The following is a 21,633-nucleotide window of genomic DNA, read 5'->3' as shown; positions in this document are numbered from 1 at the left end:
TTGATGTAAAAATAAGCAGTTTCCAACCGGCGACGACCACGGTTTTGCCTACAACTGAGGGAGCTTTCCATCTCATTTAACATCCGTTTGTGTATGGAGATCCTTAAAATGTTTGGTTGCTGCATCCAAACTGCCCCAGTCCAATGTCCCTTTAAATAACCATTAGATAATTAATGTGCCCTTTCTTTACGCCTCCTTGCCCATAAACCAGAGATGATTATACTGTATCATAAATGAATGTGCTGTATATCATAGATTGGGGGTGGTCTACTCAATAGGCTGGGGGTAGTCTACTCAATAGGCGGACTCTGGTCACACATCGGTCCACAAAACCGATGTGTTTAATCAGGGGCAATGAGACGGTTGCCCTTGTCAGAAGTGGTAACGTGATTATGGATGCAAATCAGTGACATGTTTTGAATTTTCAGAGGCATTGAATACTTAATATTGACATTCAAACAACGACGAATTCACATATAAATATATATTTCAATGTAAAAAAAAAAAATCAGATCTATAAATTCAAGGCTCGGAAATTCCCCAAAAATTTGAGCTTAACAATTTCGAGCCAAAAATCGAACCTATTAAATTAGAGCAGAAAAATGCAAGATTTGGTCACATCGGACTCACCGAAGCATGGTTCTTTTCCCTGGTAGACACCATGCGTTTTCTCCATAGAGTTTCTGTTCTCGATTTCTCGAGAACGGCTTGATTGCTCTACCCAGAGCCATGCTCTACCTATCCTTGGTATCCCGGATGTTGCAATTTGATTTTTTCGCCTCAAATTTTTGGGGTCGAATTTTTTTAATTCAAAATTTTTGGATCAGAATTATTTTGTGCATTGAAATAGCCCATACATTCACATATGAATTTGGTGTTCTTTGAATTTCAATATTAAGTATTCAATGCCTTTTAAAATTCAAAACATTGTCACTTCCATAGAAACTCACTAAATTACCCCCTGAACTCTGAGGTAAGGGCCATAAAAATAAAAAATAACTGTTCCTGACCCTGGACTGAATGGAAATTTGGTAAGTGGACCTTTTGAGTTTCTAATTGAGTAACCCTGTCATGAATGTCCTGTATATCATAAACTTTATTGAGCATGAAGAGCAGTCTAAAGTTTAGACTCTAAACTATCACAGCTAGCCATCACAGAGCATGACTCAGAAATCCAGATTCACCGAGCTACATGGTCCAAATTTCGAACCTGACAATGAAACAACCACAACTACTTTCCCAGACGTATTTGAATGTGCGTCATTTCTTCAGGCAGAGGTCTTGCACAGGGCTTGAAGGCTGTCATTTTGTCGTTTTATCCTTGTTTCCTTGTGTTGTGTGCAGCTCCAGCTGTGTGTCAGTTACGGTTCATCCCTGTGAAACACCCACAGCTCCACGCTCCTCCTCCGCTCCTCCTCCTCCGCTCCTCCTCCGCTCCTCCTCCGCTCCTCCTCCGCTCCTCCTCCGCTCCTCCTCCGCTCCTCCTCCGCTCCTCCTCCGCTCCTCCTCCGCTCCTTCAGGGAGACAGCTTTGTCCCGCTTCCCCCACAAAAGCCCAAACTAATCTGAGCATAACCCCCGGCTTTGAGCACAGGGCAACGTGAGGACAAACACACGCCACAAACCCGGAGAAACTGAATAAGACAGAACAACAGAGCCGTGAAGAGTGTGGAACCAGCTTTTGTCTTACGAGAACAACAAGATAAGAGAAGCAGCGTCGAGTGGTGATAAGGACGTGCTTGCTGAGGGACAGGGGCGAAGAGGACATGGGAATGAAAAGGTCATGGGTGACATGCATCAGCCCAGAGAGCAGCAATGCAGGCAGTGACACGGGGGGATGGACGGGGGACAAATGTCATCAGATCCCGTCGTTCTGTTTCACTGCTTCTGACTGCTGTCAGTCGGATAACCTGACCCTCAGGCACATACCTGCCTCTCTGTGTTCTCATGTGACACATCGATGTCATGAGAATCAGAACGAGTCTGGCAAGGTGTGAATTACAGACTGGAGAGGAGGGGGGTCGGGGAGAGAGAGAATAGGCGAGAGAGAGAAAGGGAAGGGAGAGACAGAGACACAGCTTGACTGACAAAGACAGCTTGGGTGAGAGAAAAAGAGAATCAAAGAAAGAGAGAGATTAAAGAAGACAAAAAAGAGAGGAAGAGAAAGATGGACAGAGGGAATAAGAGATAGAAGAGACGAAGCAACACACATTTGTCCTGGGATGCTCTGAGAAGGAAGGAGAATCTGCTGCCAACAGTTCAGACCAGTATAGCATTACCACCTGTCACCATGCCAACGCCACAATGGGCCAGGCTGTATCCACCCCCATCCTGGCATCATAGCAATCGTTTACTGTAGAAAAATGCATGCCATTCAGACATCAAAAGTCACACTCCAACACACACACTCATATACTTACGCATGCACGCACTTACGAACACAAACGAATACACCCACATACACACATTCACAATACAAATTGTGTATCCACAGACACTTCCACATACACTTTTTTACAAATACATCCTCTTTATTAAATACCATGGCTATACAGTTTACAGCACCTACATTTCTAGGCACCTTGGCATGGGGAGCTGTGTGGTAGAGACTAGGGAAATTCCTGCAACATTCCTTCCAAAGCTAGGGACCAGAGAGGAGCAGACATCTAAAAACAGACCTCACAACTGCAAGTGCACACACACACTCCCATACTGCATGCAGAGTCCTCTGTTACACCCACCCCTACTGGCTGGTCAGGTTGCTGTTTCTGGTTCCTGGTCTGAACTGGTGATTGACAACTGCAGGGAGCTAAGCCCCGCCTCACTGGGAGACCTGGGACTGTGACACTGCATCCAGGGACTTATGGGTAGATCCTCTGTCAAGGGGACTTCCTGGTAGTCCTGGATAGGGGGGGGAGGGGGGGGGGGGTTAAAGAGAGGGAGGAGGAAGAGAGGGTGAGAGGGAGGAGGGTAAAGTAGGGGTTGAAGGCCAGACAGAAAACCAGAGACAGCAACATGAGGTGCAGCAGCTGAAGAATGTCTACCTGACATTTTGACAGACATTTCTGAAATTCTTCCTTCAAATAACTGCCTGAAGACTCTTTCAATCTCGCCATCCCTCCAATCACTTTCAGGTGCTGTTCACTGGCAAGGTTAGACCCCAAGCCATCAAGGCAGATATGAGCAACACATACACACTCACAGAAAAAGATAAACAGCATTCAGAAAGCGTCACTATGGAGATGGGGAAATAGTCCGAAAAAATATTGTTCTCAGATCAAAGCTGGCTGTACTAGAACAGCTAGAATTCTCCTACTTTCATCCTCTCTTTCATTATTTACATTTAGACATTTAGCAGACGCTCTTATCCAGAGCGACTTACAGTAAGTACAGGGACATTCCCCCAAGGCAAGTAGGATGAAGGGCCTTGCCCAAGGACACAACGTCATTTTGCAGGTCCGGGAATCGAACCATCAACCTTCAGATGAATGGCCCGATTCCTTAACCGCTCAGCCATCTGACCCTAATCCCTCCATCCATCCCGCTTCCTGGAGAACCTCAGCCTGGCTATGGAATGGAGCTGCTGTCACATTTCCCTGAGAGCCAGTGGAGCTGTGCGGTTCACCTCCTTCAGTGTGTATCCTGTCTTAGTGAGCCATGTTTCTGACTGTTAACATGTTCAAATGAAAGGACTGTAGGCGTGGAGAATTTCTACAGCTCTTGTAATGGTGGCTGTGACGACACATAACCAGGTCTCTCCTATCAGACAGTTGAGGGAACTGCAGGGCAGTTTGTTCCTTTGACAGGATATGGGTTGCTGCTAGACAGGAAGCAGTCCCCTCTACAATGGTGTGTCAGCCTGGTTTTGAAAGGCAGCGTGAGGTACGCACAGACACACAGACACACACAAACTAACACATAGTATGACCTCACTTGCAGCACAAGAGCTTGGTAGGGTGTGCACACCCCTCCCACCAGGCTGAGTTTGTTGACATCTATGTCACCAAACACCCGTCTCCTCTCACAGCGCACGGCCGCCTTCCTCCTGAGGTCCTCGTACACACTCCGACACACACATCCCTGGAGAGGGATGGAGGGAAGGATGAGAGAGTGGAGGGAGAGAGCTAGGGAAGGCTGACCTTTCAGGTCATGTTAACCACTGCATGTTCCACACTGAACAAATGTTTGTGCTCTTGCGGTCTGTGTTGACACATTTTGGACAGTGTAAATCATTTATTATGAGTGTGTGTGTGTGTGTGTGTGTGAGAGAGAGAGACACAGAGTGAGTGAGAGTGAGTGAGTGTCTCTGTTTTGGAGAGAGCCTCACTTTGGTTTGTTGAGTCTGAGCAGGGTTCTCTGAGGTGCTGACAACTCCAGTTAGGTTCCTCTGGTCCAACTCCTCAGGGCTAGAGGCTGGAGGTGGGGAGGAAATGTGTGTTTGTGTTCTTCTGGGTGCGGCTGGAGAAAGAGCATAGCTAATCGCTTATTTTGGAAGGTTCAGAGCATAAGACAGACAGCGAGAGAGGAGAGTAGGAAATGTTCTAAAACACACACACACAGACTTGCACTCACTCACTCACACACACACACACACCCACACACGCACACACACACACTCACACTCCTCCACTCTAAGCCTGGCCCATGTATCCTCAGCGGAACATTGCCTGAAGGTTCCAAACCTCTGCTCCAGAGTTCTAGAATGTCAGGAATGTCCAGTCTCCTCTGCATAAAGCTGGGAAATTGAATGATTCAATGATGGTATCGTATTTAATTAGGTTGGAAGGGTTTGGCCTCTATAGGTTGAACATATCCTCTTCCTTTCTAAATTACCTGCCAGTTCCAATTCTCACCAAGACACAGACACACACACACACAAACCAGCAGAGACTCACCTGTCAATGTGTGCGCGTGTGTATTTTTGTGTTTTTAAGAGAGTGAGAAGAAGAGAGAGAGAGCAAAAGAGTGAGCTAGAGAGAGGGAGAGAGAAACAGAGAGAAAGAATGTACCAGAACACCTGTTTGTAGCAGGGTACTGTACTAACCTTCCCCTTGATCCTCCTCCTGTGATGTTTGACCCTGACTGACAAGGTCACCGAGCTGACCTCTGACCTCATTGCTTTCTGATTGGTACTTTTCACTCTGCACCTCCTCCGTCACAGTGGTCTCCTGGTAACAGCTCCTGTGAAGAGTTCAAGTTCAAGTACAAGTCTTTTATTTGTCAGGTACACAGAACAACACAAGGTCAGACTGGGCACTGAAATTCTTAAGACAAGACAACACAAGCACCTGGCATAACATAACATATAAGTACACAGAACATAATTTACATCTATGCTGAGCTTAAATAATTGAAACTTCCTAAATATACAGATAGCAATAAATAATCGACTATACTAACCCTAATACTAAAACTTCCTGGATTACAGATAACAATAAATAATACACTACACTAACCCTAAATGCACATAAAACCTATTTCAACCCTATAACCTATTCTAACCTAAGTGAAGTACAGTACAATAGTGCAAAAATTCCAGATCAGTGACTATGTCAATGACCATACAGGAGCCTGGTGGCGAGGTACAGTGAGGTACAGAGGAGGGGAGATCTCAAACAACTCTGGACACACAGATGCAAGCCACTGTTGGTGGAGTTGGCTAACACGGTAGAGTTCCTTGCCCAGCTTGAGTGGTCACTGTGTCCTCACAATATGGATCATCCTCTCATGGTTGTAAGGCTTGGGTCTCTATGTGTGTGTTTGTGTGTGTGTCTTGTCTAAGGGTTTTGACATCATGGGAGAAGGAATGAAACAATCTTTACCACATCCTCATCCCCAGGACAACAATTGGTCGCCATGGGTGATAGCATATACACACACGCACACGCACACACACACACACACACGCACACACACACACACACACACACACACACACACACACACACACTGTCTACACTAACTGACAAACTCTTCATACTTTCCAAACCCAACCCATGTGGTTTAACTTAGCTGCGCTTACCGTAAAACCTATCAACAACCGTTTGCCTGGGCAACAATTAAGCTTGATGAATGTTTATAGAGGTGCAGGATATCTTTGTCAACGCTATTTATCAAGTCTAAAAAGCACACACACACATAGCTTCTACTTCATTTTCTAACCCATGGTAGGTGTCTGGATGCTGGAGGTCCCAATGTGCATCCAGTCCAAACGTCCCCACACACCCCCCCTCCCCAGTCCACAGTCGGGCAGAGCCGTCTCCTGATGCCGTCAGCAGAAACAGGGCGCCTGGGTCCTCCTGCAGCAGCTCCAGGCTCACCAGCGCCCCCTGGTGGGCTCTCCAAGAGTGCAGCAGAGGGGGGCTGGCCGTGGTGGGCTGGAGAGACAGGCGTAACAGCAGGTATTCTCACACAGTGTTTTCACAGCCAGCACATCATATAGAAACTAAGATGATCTTTAATCGTCTCGCATCACAGTAGACACCCATGCGTGCCGTCTGAACATTACCGCCAACACGTTGACACATGCTAACACACCTGGAGGGTGATGTCCAGAGCATACTGAGAGATGTCCCACAGCTTCACATGGCCACTCCTGTCTCCAGACACCAGCAGGCTGCTGTCCTGGTCTGACGTCAGACACAACACCTCCCCTGCTGGGGCTGAGGGACAAAACTCCCCTGCAGGGAGAGAGAGAGGGGGGGAGGGAGAGAGAGAGAGAGAGAGAGAGAGAGAGAGAGAGAGAGAGAGAGAGAGGGGGGGGGGTAGAGAGAGAGAGAGAGAGAGAAAGAGAGAGAGAGAGAGGGGGGGTAGAGAGAGAGAGAGAGAGAGAGAGAGAGAGAGAGAGAGAGAGAGAGGAGGAGGGAGGGAGGGAGGGAGGGAGGGAGGGAGGGAGGGAGGGAGGGAGAGAGAGAGAGAGAGAGAGAGAGAGAGAGAGAGAGAGAGAGAGAGAGAGAGAGAGAGAGATAAGAATGACAGATCCACAGACCAACAGACAGACAGTAACAAATATTGAAAGGAAGAATAAGAGAGAAAGATAGATGGTGGCTGGCAGTGAATAGCGCAAAATAGTAAGAGAGATTATACTACATGTTCCACATTGACTGAAGGTTTCATATACACTGAGCAGTGTAGCTTGATGTTATTCCAGCAGGTAAGAACAGACATCAGAAATCAGAGATGCAAATAAACGTCTCCCCAGGGGTGTCTGTGAAGCAGTTCCCTAATCTCAGTTTGCTGCTTCACAGCTGTCATCGTTAGGTCTCAATCAGTACCCACAGCACTACGCACACACTCACAGTCAGACACATGCGGGCGAGTCACTAACACGCACTCCTTCATACACACAAACATGAACACTTTCGCACACACTCACACGCACACACAAACACACACACACAGATATGGCCTCAGTGTATGCATCCTCCACCACTAAACACAGATGGGGAAGCAGGAGACAAAACTGTGGTTTGTCAGGAATGATGCAGCTGCACATCAGCCTTAACCAGGGCTCCAGCTGCCTCTGGCTCTTCAGACTGCTGTCTCAGAACGTTGCTCTCTGATCCCTGTCAAATATACAGGTGCTGGAAATGTCTGGCTTGTATCCTTACCTGCGTTGGTCTCTATGTTAACCTATTTCTCCACGCTTTGCATATTTACCTGACTGCTTTTATGATCTAGGTCTCATCTAGGAGATTTTTTTGTCATCAAACTTCCTGTATTCTTATACTTTACTTTGTCTCTCTATTCTCCCCGTTGTCTTACCCTGTGTGCATGTGATCTCACCTTGTGTGTGTGTGTGTGTGTGTGTGTGATCTCACCATGTGTGTGAGTGTGCCCTGCAATGCTCCAGAAGCAGATCCAGGCGTCCTGAGAGGAAACCAGGACAGCTGTGCTCCTCCACTGTCTGGCTCCAGCCCTGGCCTGCAGGAACAGCAGATTCTCCACAGGGGGCGCCACCCTGGACACAGACACACACACAATATACACACATTCAATTTAATTGGCACTTAATCCCTGTACATGGTCACCATACACCTTAGAAATAACATGCACAGAGCATTTTATTTGATTCACACACACACACACACACACAATATTCTCACCCAGATTGAGGGTCCCTTTGCAGGCGCACCAGGGGCCTCTGGGTGTCCATCGCCCAGACGATGATCTCTCCATCATGGCTCGCCGTGGCAACAACCCCCAAGGCAGGACAGTGGGCCAAAGCTTGGATGTCTGCTTTGTGAATACGTCCAGACTTCCATGACATGTCTGCCTTCACGCACACATCCTACACACACACACACACACATTTATGCTTGGAGATATACACACACATACAGCCCTGAACTATCTGTGAATTTCAAGAAAGCATCCAAAATGCCTGTGCAATGTTTTCATCCATGTGTGAAACTTTGACCTTGCCTTTGCTCCTGTGATGTCATACTGAACTATTTGCTGGCTCCACCCCACAGCGAGTAGCTGGTTGTCATAGAGACAGATGATCCCAGTGACCTCAGAACTTGTGACAGGCTCCAGTTTATGCAAGTTGTGCCCATTTAGAAGATTCCACACCTGTACAGGAGAGACATTGGTATATCTTACATTTTCTGAGATCACTCCATTTTGTAAAAAAGTCACATGAATGTTTATTTTTTGCCACTATCTGGTTGACAGTGGTAACCTGAAATCTCGGAGAAAGAGGTGTGAGGGGGCGTTTTTGTACCTTGATGGTGCCATTTGTTGATGCAGTGATGAGTCTTCTGTGGGAGGAGTCCAACGCCATGCAAGTGACCTCCTCCTCTCCATGGGCGTTGGCAATAGTCATAAGCCACGCCCCAGTTGCCACATCCCACACCAAAACTGTTGAGTCATTCCTCCCGGTCACAACCTGTCTCAGGGTGGGGTTATAGAGGGCGCAGGAAAGGGGGATATGCTGGAATTGTCTCACCCCTTCTGCTTCTCTCCTTCCCCCTTCTCCAATTCTCTCCATTTTGCCTCCTTTCCCTCTCTCTCCCAGCCGCAGCAGAGCCAGGTAGTCCTTACAGCTCACCAGCAAATGGGGCGGAGTCCGTGAAGGAAATGGAGGAGTCACTAAGAGGAAGGGGAAGTTTCCATACTCTGGAGAGTGGCCTGGCTGCAAACAGGGGAACTGCAGGTGCAGGGTCCTGAGACAGCGATGAGAGGATATGTCCCACACCCTCACCTCCTTCAGAGGAGAGATGGGGGCGGTGGGTGAGGGAGAGGGAGAGAATCAAACAGACAGTATGAGTGTCTCATTACAGCTGACCAGCAGGTACAGTGATTCCACTGGAGCAGCTACAGTAATAACGGACCATGAATCGATGTGTTGACACTGAAGGAGCCTACCGCATCTTTGGAGTAGCTGAGGACCTGAGCCAGAGGCTGGTAGAAGGCCAAGTCCACCACAGTGGTGCCGTGACCCTCCAGCATGGCAACGGGCCGAGACGGCACGAAGCGGTTCCACAAACGCACCGCCGGGTCCAGCCCACCGGTCACCAACAGACCCAGAGGCCGGCAGTAGTCGAAACACTGCACACCCTGTGGGAGAGGGGTTGAGAGAGAAAGAGACAGGGTAAGGTAGAGGGCAAGGTAGAGTGAAATAATGAAAAGGTTGAGTATGACTGAGGGAGAGTGAGAAAGACAAGAGGATAAGTGGGGAGGGAATAGAGAGAAACCCTTTGGAAGAAACAGCTGTCATCCCAGGCCTCTGGTGCACTTGGTGGATGACAATTGTTTAGCACACAGAGGCCTGACTAAGACTCTAAAGATACCCCTACTGTCACTCTGATTATAGAAGTCAGCACTGAGGAATTGTGAAAACCATTATTAAGGTTAAGCTGACCAAAACGCAGTTTATTAGAGCACAAAATGTGCCCTTTCCTCAAGCATAACAGTAGCTCCAAAACACCCCCGCCCAGTTTAATCACTGTTTTTCTGCCCGACTAGACGAATGACACACTCTCCACATTCATGGTTCTTCCGAGTGAGCTTTCATTATATTGGTTGCAGTTTGGGCCAGCCATTGAATATGTGGCTTCATTTATTAAGGAATACAATGGTTATGACTGAGATGACTGGCTTGCATTGAGGTTTTGTTTTGTTTATAACTGAATCTGTTCACTTGACCTCTTCATGTGAGCTTAAATTACAGGCAGCTTTTTAGTCTGAAAAAGTGTGTCAAACTACATCTGTGTGGACCATCCTGACCACCTGACTGATTGAGAAATACAAGTTTGACCCAAGAGCTCATTGGCAAATAGCTGACAGGTCAAACCAACCTGGGTCACTGTCAGCTTGATTGTTCCTGAGCAGCCTTGAACCTTGACCTCGACCTCACTGATCGTCACATAATCTCACAGCACACAAACTGTGGTCAGTCTCTGCTGTGTGTCCGAAGGGAAGTGGTGCACGTCAGTGTACCTCACACCTCATAATTATGGGACAGGAGCAAATACAGCTCTTGACACCAGCTGTCAACCGCTAATCTTTGCTTTGGTGTTTTGTTTTACAATCCCATCCACTTTAATGATCTGATTCTGTAGTCTTGGTGTGTGTGTGCTTACTTTAGTGTGTTTGTGTGTGTGTGTGTGTGTGTGTGTGTGTACCTTCATAATGTTCCAAATGTAGGGATTCCTTTTGAGGCTTGCATCCATGATGACCACAGACGACTCGTCACTTCCGGATGATGTCATGATGAGATCTGTGTGGGGATCATAAAGGACTCTGTTGATTGGTTCTTGGTGGATGGATGGGAGGTGCTGATAAGACACCACATGGCTGTGGTCCCCCAGGTCCTGGTAAAAGAAGAAAGTTGCAATGTGTCAAATGGTATAAACTACAGAGAAATAATTATTGTTATAACTGCAGCAGTCTATAATGTATAATATAGTTATGGCAGGGGCATGTGGTGCAGTTTTACTGCTTCAGGTGACGGAGATGAGACCAACCTGCATGTAGATCTTCTGTGGTCCGTTTGCCTCGCTGAAGGGGCTTTCGAACAACCCTGAGAGAGGCAGCAGGAACCACAACAGGTGGACCCCACCCCTCTCATCCCCCCACAGGAGCAGAGAGCGCCGCCCTGGAGCCTGGGAGGGTAACAGCAGGGAGGGGAGACGTCAGATGGACAGCATCAGAGGTTTCAGTCACCCATCACTAAACTCCTGACACAGTGATTTGGATTACCTTTTCTCATTATTATTAATGTATTAGCTGTAGAAAATAAGATTGTTGGAAGCAGACAGGGGAATGTGGAAAGTGGTTAAAGTTCCTACCTTTGTGTCACACGAGTAGCACAAAGCAGTTGGAACATTCCGGAAACCTGTTGTGATTGGAATGGAGAAATTAGTGGACGATTTAAAGGGACAACAAACTAAAATAAAAATAGCTGTGAGCCATCAAACCTCATCCTTACCAAACAGGTGGACCTCCTCAAAGCAACTCGCTGTGGAAACGTCAACAAAGTGAATGTCCCTGCTGCTAGTTGCTATGGCGACCTTATGTACATTGGGCATGTGTACAGCGTCAGTGGTCCATCCTTTGAATCTCCTCCTGTTAGCTCCCTCCTCTGTTGGGTCCCCCGCAAGCTAGATAGAACAGGCCATTAGTGTGTGTTTGTGTGTGTGTTTGTGTGTGTGTGTGCATGTGTGTCCTTGTTTGACACTCACTTCCAGCGTCTTGAGGATGTGTAGGCGGCTGTTCCACACAGTAAGCAGCCCGCCCTTGCTGACACTGATGTAGCGGAGGGGGGGTGGATGGGGGACAGCCACCACACGCGTAGTGGGCTCCTGCTGCAGGAGGAAAACAGAGAGGGGAAGACGTGAGAAACAGACAGACAGACCAAGACACACAGACAGACAGACAGACAGACAGACAGACAGACACCAAATTATAGAACAGATAGACAAAGAGAGCCAGATTACAGGGAAGAAATAGAAGGAAAGAGCTCAAGTGAAACACAGACTGAAACAGAGACTGAGAAGGAGACATAGCTAGAGCCAGAGAGCGAGTCCACTCACCTTGTTGTGAGAGCAGTGTGTGATAAGGGGTTCAGTGTCCAACAGGGCCCCTCTGGGGATGGAGGAGAGCTCTCTCTCTGGCCTGCTGCAGCAGGTAGCCACACAGATCCCCCCAGGCAACACTGCCCACACAGGTGATGTCCACCTGGAGCACACATGCACATGCACCGCAGCTCACAGGATGGGAATCAGGCTATCATTATTCTACACACTAGTTTGTTGAAGGGCATTTTGAGCCCTTGAAAGCAGTTGCTACCTGTGAGTGGTCTGTACTGTGGGGTGATGTACCACACTATAGAGCTGTGACTGAAGTTAGAACGAGGAATCTCCTTACCTCCTTGTAGAACTTTTCTATCCATCCTGCCTGACTGTCTGAACCGATCACAGGGCTCAAAACATCCCGGAACTCCTTCAGAGTCATCCCCTCTTCTCCTTCTGCTCCTCTTCCTCCTCGTCCTCCTCCTTCCTCTCTTTGTACAGTTCTACTGCGTCCTCCATCCCCTGGCTTCCTGTCTGAGGGTATGCAGCAGGTAAATGCTTCCCTCAGCACCAGCAGATGGTCCAGACTGAGTTGCTCCTCAGGACTGATGCTCCAGCCTGGGTCACTGTGGAGGGGAGATGGAGGAGCGTGTAGAGAACATGGCAATGAGGTGCAACTGTGAGACACAAATAAGCACATATTCTAATGCTCAAAAGCTTTTTCTCATGCATGGATTTACTCTATGTAAAATGTGTACAGGAACTGTGGTTGAGCATGGGCTGCAGTAAAAAAAATATGAGCACACAGCACTCTCTACTGACAAGAGAGAAGCAGTGCAACAAGCCTAACACTGTTTCCAGCATCACACCATCCTAAGTTTAATGTGGTAACTCTGATTACAATTACATGGAAAATCAAACACCAACTCACTATAAAAGTTTCACAAAGCCTTTTGTTTCGATTTAAAGGCAGGTTATGCAGATATGGGGGAAGGGCCCAGGGGTGAGGCTCGGGTTAAGGCATGTTTCTGGGGTGACACAATGTCCCCCACTTTGTCCCTCCACACTTGATGAGAATCAGTCCTTGTGTGGCCACGTTGCCAAGGGCAACCACTAAGTAGAACAATCAGTCACATGACTAGAGATTGTGAGCTGTCTTCTTGTTGAGTCAGAGCGTGCCTGAGCGACTCTTTTACGTGTGGTTGGTTCTCGCCATCATCTCCCTTTACTAATCATTGATACAGAGCAGTCACTGAGACAATAAGTCTGGGTACACAGGCAAGAGAGTTCACAATGGATTGTGTCTCAAAATAAGTTCTTTTTGCTCTTCCAGGATTGTCTTTGTCCTTGAAGAAACACTTCCATTCACTGTCAGAGAAAACTGTTCCAAATACAACCATGCTGAGGTTTAGTTCCCACCACCCAAAATGTGCAGTATGGAATACAAAACTAGTTTTCAAGAACATTCAAAAACCTTTTTTAAGAGTTCATTGGCTATGGAAAAAAAAGTTCTACTTGGCACCATTTTCTGAGATGCTTTCTGTGAAATAACTAGTTGCATAACTTCATTGGTCAATGCATTACACAAACAAGTAACTGAGTGATGATGTGGACGACAATGTGGAAATTCCAAACAGACAAAAAAATGTTTTTTACATACCTTATAGTATTCTTCTCATGAATCATTGACCATCATTGAAATGTGACTGGTGTTACAATTGAACATGTGGATAATCCATAACAAAGTCTATCTCGATTAAACTAGTGGCACAATAAACTCACCAACAACTGCTGCTTGGGAGCTCTGTCTCATACACCTCCCATGGCCCCCTGTTGTCTCCCAGGACATCCATACAGACACAGTGGTCTTATCACCAGCCTACAGAGAGCCTACAGCCACTCCCCACAGCCAGCCACTCTGACCCCTCTGAGTCTTCTCCAGCATCCTCTGGGTTTAAACAGCAAAAGGGTTTGTTCGCCTCCCCTCCTTCCTTCCTCCCTCTCTCACTCAGCCGAGACCATCCCAATCTCCTGAAAGCTGTTTGTGGAATGCTTGCGACCGCAAACCAAGGGCTCATCAGTCACAGGGGTTTGACCAGACGTACAGAGGGAGAGGGAGAGAGTCAACACATCTCTGCTGGAGACCAGAGATAGCAGACCACCCATCATATCAGCAGCTCTGGAAGTCACGCTAGCACAAACACCTGGCATTTTGCACAGGTTAATGATTTCAAAGTGAGTCTGTGTTGTAGAGACCTAGTATAACAACTGTCCCAAAGTGACCGACAAGGAGCAATGCCTTCTCTAGGGCATTCTAGTTTTCCATAATACACCCTGGATCTCTGGGCAGGTTCAAATGCTAAACCTAAACCATTGTTCTAAGCAACTTTAATATAAGCCTCATATACATTATATGATTTTGACTTTGACTGTGAGAGAACACCAACACAGAAATGTTCACTAAATCATGAATATTTTTTTGGGGATACATCGAAATCAGAATCGTAACTATTTTAAATTAATATAGATTAACAAAAGACCCGTTTTCGATTGTATAGCTTGCAATGCCACTTGATTAATTAAATCTACAGTTACACTCAATTTACCTAATCTTGATAAACTACACTGACCGGCATGCCTTGGTGGTATGCTTTACGTAGACATCTCACTTCCTGGTTACGTTTGTGCAAACTGTTTAGGACCAACAGCTGTCATGTCAACAACAACGACACAACGTTTGATAGTTGTAAAAATGAAGAATGCTATGGAGATGTGATCTTCACGGTGAGGTTTGCTCTTCATTAATATATTCCCTAACTTGCAAACATGCTGTGTCGGGTTTAAGCGTATTCAGAATAGAATAGAATACTATTCTAACAAAGTATAGTAGTGCAAGGATAGCTAGACTAGCAACTTGGTAGCTCGGTACAGGACTGTAGTGTAGTGCTAACAAATCCTACTGTTAACCAACAAGTCTATAATTATTTACACTCAGCTACTGTCCATGTACGTTACCTAGCGAGATTGGACAATACCAGTTTATCCAGGCCATTGTAGCGTGTGTGGCAGGGAAGTAGCTTAGACAGTAGCTGTTAAATTTAAAATAACCAGTTTGTACAACAAGGTGGTTAGACAGTGGTGCTGATAAATCTGAATAGCTACTTGCCTCATGGGCTACTGTGTTTATATTTAACTCAACGATGTTGACGTTCTTAAACGATACATTGAAATGTATGAGACAGGGACTCGGACTGAAGTCCAATCAGCGATATCACTGGCGGTTGCTCAAGGGCCATCGTCACTGATTGAGATGTGTGTGAATGAGCATCTGTGTGTGTTTTCTTTCTAATGATGTATTGTATGCCTAATCAGTCCATTCACTGATGATGAGGAAAATCAGACGTTTGCTTGCAATTAGGCTACTCACTGTTGATTACTATTCTGAATCAACAATGGCAGGACTCTCACAGTTACCATATTATTGTGCAAGTTGTAAACTGGGCCAGACAGCAGAAGGACATTTGAAATGTGATTGAATGACTATATTTTAGACCATATTTTAGAGGCTGCTGTCAGCTGCCTGTCATGCAAAGCTACTTATCATCCACACTGAAATCAAGTCCTTTGCTGTTGAGAGGACAACAAGGTCACCGATCAGCCATTGCATGTCTTGACTCCCGAGCGCAGTTGGAGGCAGGAGGAGGAGCAGCGTCTGAGAGGAGCGAGGGAGCCAACACGGACGACCCGTGGAGGAAGAGAGTGAGTCAGAGGAGGGACAGGCGGAGGGACGGAAGACGGAAAACACAGAGGAAATAGAAAAAGGAAAACATATTAAAGAAAGAGGGAAACATATTAAAGGGTATAAGTCCCCCACCACCACCAACACGACTACCTGACCAGCGAGAGCAGAGGTGCCAGCTACTGCACTGGAATGGAAGACTTCAGAAGGACCTACCTGCGGGTGTGTAAGGAGGGGGGCGTGGAGCCCCAGGAGTCCATCCTGGCCCAGCTCCAGGGGTCCAGGGGGGCCTTGGAGAGCTCCAGGCTGGACCTGAGAGGACACAGCCTCTCAGCAGACACCTGTAGTGTCCTGGGCAGAGTCCTCCGGACGGACACACTCTTTATCGAGCTAGCCCTCAGCGATTGCATGCTCAGCGAGGAAGGTACGTGTTGATTGATGTGCAGTGTTAAGCAGTGTGTCACTGTCCTTTTAAGGGTAACTTATTATTGCTCGTGTTCACTGCATATTTAGAGTGTAGGTCTGATGATAGTTCAGGTCTGCATCTTAAGGTTTGAGAGGCAAGTCTATTACTAACACTTTAAATACCTTCTTATCTCACTGCCACTTGTCTCTGTCATGCCCAGGTGCCAAGCTACTTCTAAATGGGCTGTGTGCCAACACCACAGTTAAGGTCCTCGATCTGAAGGTACTGATAAAGACATCACAGACCATTCTGGCACTACCAGTCACTTTCCAGGTCAGGGTGCAGGTAGCTTGTCTGTTGATGCAGAACGATGTGTGTGTTGCCAGGGTAACAACTTGAGATCAACCGGTGCAGAGGCTTTGGGAAAGCTTCTGGCGAGAAACAAGACGCTTCGCAGGTCAGGCGCTGGCTTGTTGCCAGAACACACACCTTGTTGACCGAGCACTCCCTATAGGCTGACTATGTCTATGATTATGTTAACTGTGTGTGTGTGTGTGTGTCTTGGTGCAGGCTGGTTCTGGAGTGGAATGCATTGGGGATGTGGGATGAGGCCTTCTCCATTTTCTGCGAGGGCCTTGCCTCCAACACCAATCTGTCACAGCTAGACCTGCGCAATAACCAGATAAATCACCAGGGAGCTTCAGAGCTCTCACTGGCTCTGAAGAGGAACAGCACTCTGCAGGAGCTTGGTGAGACTGGAGGCGAACACTGTACACTCTGTCTCAATCCCTCCTAACGGCCTCCTCCACCCTCAAACCCTGTAGCAGGAGAAGGTCTTCACTGTGTTCTCAGGAGGGTTGGGTTGTGATGGTTCTCTCTGGTGGCGTTCTGTTCTCTGCCTGCTTCTAGATCTGCGCTGGAACAACATCGGTCTACTGGGTGGTCGCTCGGTACTGGAGGCTCTGCAGCACAACCGGACCCTGGTCCAGCTGGAGATGGCTGGGAACAACATCCCCAGCGACACGCTCAAAGCCCTCGGTAAGAGCTGTATCTCTCCCCCCCTCCACGCCTCATTTCTCTCCCCCGTTCAGGGTCTGATTCCCCCCTGTCTCCGCCCTCCAGAACAGGCCTTGGAGCACAACTCAGACAGACAGTCCACTCTGAGAGAGAGCCGTAGCAGAACCCAGGTCCTCAGCAAGGAAATCCAGATCCTGAAGGAGGAGAAGGGCCGACAGGTAAACTGGTTTACAAACCACTCTGGGCTCCCAGTTGCTGTTTGAAGTACTAACTGAGTGCTGATGTCACATTAGTTCCTGAGTCTAATGGAGACCATCGACAAGCAGAGGGATGAGATGGGCCGCAGCAGCAGGTCAGCGTGAGTAGATGTCTAACTGGGTCTGGGCGGAGGGCTTGGAGGACTGGATGTCTAACAGGATCGGGGGAGAGACAGGCAGTCTGGCCTGCTGAAGCCAGTCTGTCTCTGTAACTTTCGCCATGTGCCCTCCTCCATCCTGCCCTCCTACAGGTCCACCTCCATCCATGTGGGTCAGCTACAGGAAGCCCTGAATGACAGGAAGTCGGTCGTTAACTCTCTCACCGCCAAGTAAGCAGCCACCTCGTCTGTGTCAGGCCTCACCACCTCCACCCACCACCTCCACCCACCACCTCCACCCACCACCTTCACCCACCACCTTCACCCACCACGTCCACCCACCACCTCCACCCACCACCTCCACCCACCACCTCCACCCTCCACCCACCACCTTCACCCACCACCTCCACCCACCACCTCCACCCACCACCTTCACCCACCACCTTCACCCACCACCTTCACCCACCACCTCCACCCACCACCTCCACCCACCACCTCCACCCACCACCTCCACCCACCACCTTCACCCACCACCTCCACCCACCACCTTCACCCACCACCTTCACCCACCACCTCCACCCACCACCTCCATCCACACCCCTTCAGCCTCCCAAAGCTGCTCTGTTAAGACCCTCTGCATTCTGTTCTACACACCTCCCAACACTCAATGTTTTTTTAATAGTATAAGAATTTTAAGTAGCTCATTTGTATCCTGTCCTGGGTCTGCCACTATTATTAACTAAATTCTCAGGTAGAGCAGCAGAGAGGAGGGGACTCTATGGACCCCGGTGACCCACTTATGGTGGGCTCAATGTTACAGAGGACACTTACACATTTAGTATTACAATTGTAATAGGAAGTGGACCTGCCTTGTAAAATTCATTTTAGGAGTCCTCCTCACTAACTCACGCACAGACTGACTAACCGTTGTTTGTGTGTGTGTGCGCGCAGGCTGCAGATGATGGAGGCGGCGTTGACTCTGTCGGAGCAGAAGAACCACAACCTGCAGGAGCTGCTGGGACGTCTGAAGAGTGAGAAGGACGAGCAGAGGGACCGACAGAGCAGGGAGAGAAAGAAGGAGCAGGAGGTAAGGAGAGAGAGAGAGAGAGAGAGAGAGAGAGAGAGAGAGAGGAGAGGGAGAGGGAGAGGGAGAGGGAGAGGGAGAGGGAGAGGGGGAGGGGGAGGGGGAGGGGGAGGGGGAGGGGGAGGGGGAGGGGGAGGGGGAGGGGGAGAGGGAGAGGGAGAGGGAGAGAGAGAGAGAGAGAGAGAGAGAGGGAGGGAGGGAGGGGACCACAGAGAGAGAAGAAAGAAAAGGAAGTCATTGACTGGTGTATAACAGTGTGTGTGTGTCACAGGACAGCGTGCTGAGGGAGGGGAAGCTACTCAGAGAGATGAGCCACATGTCAGAGACCAGCCTGCAGCTCAAGAACAAGGTGGGATTTGTGTATCAAAGTGGGCATCTTAAATGTGTGTGACAAATGATGTCAGTATAAGCCTTATAAAAACGAAGTTCTGAAGTGTATTTGTGTGTGTGTGTGTGCATGCATGTCTGTGTGTGTGTGCCAGGTGGATGAGATGGAGCGGAGGTGTAAGACCCAGCAGGATGTGATCTTTGAGCTGAAGCAAGAGCTCACCAACAGCACAGCAGAGCTGAAGCTGAGGCTCGCACAGGCAGAAGGTAACGCCCTCTCACACACATGCGCAAACACACTCTGACACAACCTCCTTGACACACACAAACACATTCACTCTGCCTGCCTCTCTCTCTACCTCTCTCTCTCTCTCTCTCTCACTTGCCGTCTGCTCCTCCCCCAGAGCGTCTGGACCTAGAGAGAAAGAGGTCTAAGCAGGCTGTGGAGGACATAGACAGCCTACGGCAGAAAGAGGTAGAGACATGCTGATGATGTCCTCTTAATGATGAGTGAAAAGTGGCAAGTCTCACTACTTGTGGGATTGTGTGCGCGTGCGTGTGACCAGGTGGACCATGTGAATCGTCACCTGGAGGAGAGTGAGAGAGGCCTGCAGGAGAGGATCCTCAAACTGGAGGGACAGCGCATTCACCTGGAGGAGGTTCATAAGCACACGCACATGCACACACACCCGCAAACGTCCCTAATGTTGGCGGGACAGCTTGTAGTTACATGAACTTTTGTGTATGTGTGTGCGCACGCGTGTTTCTATGTGTGAGTGTTTGTCTATGCTCCCGTACAGGAGCTGAGCAGGGCCAAGGCAGCGTGTGTGACTGAGAGGGCCCAAGCAGAGGAAGAAATGGGGAAGGTGCGCTCCCAAATCCGCCTGGAGGAGGTAGGTCATGCACACCTGGAAGTGAACATATTCTGTGTGTGTGTGTCTGTGTGCGAGAGCGATATACAGATGAAAATAGTCTATTTTCCAATATACTACACGATTCATTCGAGACAATACTGTCTCACCCTTCTCTCTCTCTCTTTCTCTCTCTCTGTGTCTCCCCCCCTGAGCAGCAGCAGAATGTGAGTGCTCTGGAGGACAAGCTGCGGGCGCTGCGTCAGTCCAGGGATGAGTCCCAGTCCCACTGCACCCAGCAGAAGCAGAGCATCGCTGAGCTGCAGGCGCGCAACAGCCAGCAGAGCCTGGAGATGGACGGCCTGCGCCGCCGGATAGACGAGCTGCAGCAGGTCACACACACACACTCTTTCTTAACAAGGATGCCCCAGCTGGCAGTTTGTTCTCAGTAATGATGTTACTTGTCCTCCTATATCTATGATACACACACACAAGACCAGTCACAGAGAGAGCAGGGTTTATTAACTTCAAGATGTGTGTGTGTGTGTTGCAGGAGCTGTCGGGTAAGGACCAGGAGCGCGTGGCGGAGGTGAGCAGGGTGAGGGTGGAGCTTCAGGAGCACATGGGCCACCTGCAGGCCGAGAGGACAGCTCAGGGCGGACTGAAGGAGAAGATCGCCGCCCTGGAAAGAGAGATGAAAGGTACGCGTTAGCGACCGCTCTATCAGCCTCTCTCCTTTCCCTCCCCTCCTTCCATGTTCTGTCCTGTAAAGGTGTGCCTTTTCCGTGAAATATCCGGAGTGGATTCAATTGATGTCGTCGTTTCCTGTCCTCTTTCTTGCGCCGCAGGTGTGTCCAGTAGCCACCGGGAGGCGCTGCTCGACAGGGAGAGTGAGATTGCGTCGCTGTGTGAGAAGCTGCGCCTGAGAGACGCTGAGATCCAGAGGATGAGGGAGGACGAGGCGCAGAGGGCCAGCTTCCTCCAGAGTGCCATCCTCACCTACGTACAGGGCTCCCCGCTGCATTACAGTCCCAAGAAATGAACCCCGGCCCTTGAACTATGACCTACACATCATACCTATATCTCTGTGCTTGTTTACAAAGATCTCAGGTCTGCATTCACGGGGGGGGTCACTGATATCCATAATTGGGTCAAAATACTATTTGAAATATTTTGGGAAATACTGAGGTGTTTATTGATTCTGCCTGGTGTTTCAGGTGGATGATGCTCATGTGCTTACATTTAGCCAGACAAAAAAACACAGATAAATCCTTAAAAAGTATTCCTAATAGTATTTTGACAGCAGTCTGCTGATGTATTGGCACTCTTGGCCTACATTTTACCCATCTGTTTAGGTCACACCTCAACATCTTTACAAGCACATTTTTTTTTTTTTTTCATTCACTTGCCTTCGTCTGTTTCGGGTGCTCAGCCTGTGAACGTACGGACACCTCATAATCAGGCGCTTCACCGCTCTGAATCATCCCTGAGGATCCACAGCACTGGAACATTCTCTCAGACTCTGACTGAGCTCAGTCTGTCTGTAAATGTCAAAACAGCCTGTTTACCAAAAGCCCACAGTCTGTTTGTGTTTTAACATGAAGCCACTGTTACACATATCAGTGACTGTTGTGAGTTGTGTGTCTTCAATTCGATTTTATATTAAGTATAATGAACATTGTTTTCTATTGTGTTTTTACAATTTTCTATTGTTACGATTGGATCTGGTTTTTCTATCAATAAAACGTGTTGAATACAAAAATATGCAGTTTGTGTACTTTGTTATAAAAAAGTGACGTAAACCATTAGGAGTAAGTTCGGATGAGGGCACTGGGCCA

General features: G+C 48.3%; 2 protein-coding genes across 7 annotated transcripts; one reads left to right on the top strand and one right to left on the bottom strand.

Moving 5' to 3' along the window:
* Window positions 1-2,506: 2,506 nt before the first annotated feature.
* Window positions 2,507-13,232, bottom strand: LOC146259850 (cilia- and flagella-associated protein 337). Its single transcript, XM_084670464.1, is given in 20 exon segments — window positions 2,507-2,900; window positions 3,933-4,079; window positions 4,327-4,457; window positions 5,044-5,180; window positions 6,162-6,376; window positions 6,537-6,679; window positions 7,820-7,959; window positions 8,105-8,289; window positions 8,424-8,573; window positions 8,725-9,207; window positions 9,369-9,560; window positions 10,628-10,816; window positions 10,970-11,107; window positions 11,294-11,340; window positions 11,434-11,605; window positions 11,687-11,809; window positions 12,038-12,119; window positions 12,121-12,182; window positions 12,372-12,642; window positions 13,213-13,232. Coding segments are annotated over 20 exon segments (3,174 nt in total). The 3' UTR covers window positions 2,507-2,753.
* A 1,472-nt stretch (window positions 13,233-14,704) lies between these two features.
* Window positions 14,705-21,557, top strand: lrrc45 (leucine rich repeat containing 45). 6 transcript variants are annotated; one of them, XR_014729506.1, is made up of 19 exons: window positions 14,705-14,800; window positions 15,704-16,179; window positions 16,382-16,443; window positions 16,548-16,618; window positions 16,732-16,910; window positions 17,071-17,199; window positions 17,284-17,396; window positions 17,472-17,536; window positions 17,687-17,764; window positions 18,485-18,620; window positions 18,889-18,966; window positions 19,100-19,211; window positions 19,349-19,419; window positions 19,511-19,603; window positions 19,745-19,837; window positions 20,014-20,187; window positions 20,349-20,496; window positions 20,644-20,905; window positions 21,228-21,557. XR_014729506.1 is itself a non-coding variant. In XM_084669919.1 (18 exons), the coding sequence occupies exons 2-18, from the start codon at window positions 15,948-15,950 to the stop codon at window positions 20,835-20,837; spliced, it is 2,022 nt and encodes a 673-aa protein (XP_084526045.1). In that variant the 5' UTR covers window positions 14,705-14,800; window positions 15,704-15,947; the 3' UTR covers window positions 20,838-21,557. The 6 variants fall into 6 exon arrangements, 5 of the variants coding, with proteins under 5 accessions (XP_084526045.1, XP_084526042.1, XP_084526046.1 ...); XM_084669919.1 differs by having other exon boundaries at window positions 17,472-17,530; window positions 20,644-21,557; XM_084669916.1 differs by having other exon boundaries at window positions 20,644-21,557.
* Window positions 21,558-21,633: the final 76 nt, after the last annotated feature.

This window comes from Hypomesus nipponensis, chromosome 13 (assembly GCF_054491055.1).
Source record: "Hypomesus nipponensis isolate SF chromosome 13, ASM5449105v1, whole genome shotgun sequence".
In the NCBI taxonomy this organism is placed as follows: Eukaryota; Metazoa; Chordata; class Actinopteri; order Osmeriformes; family Osmeridae; genus Hypomesus; species Hypomesus nipponensis.
The sequence above is the reverse complement of the archived record's forward strand: the minus strand, read 5'-3'. Positions and strand labels throughout refer to the sequence as shown.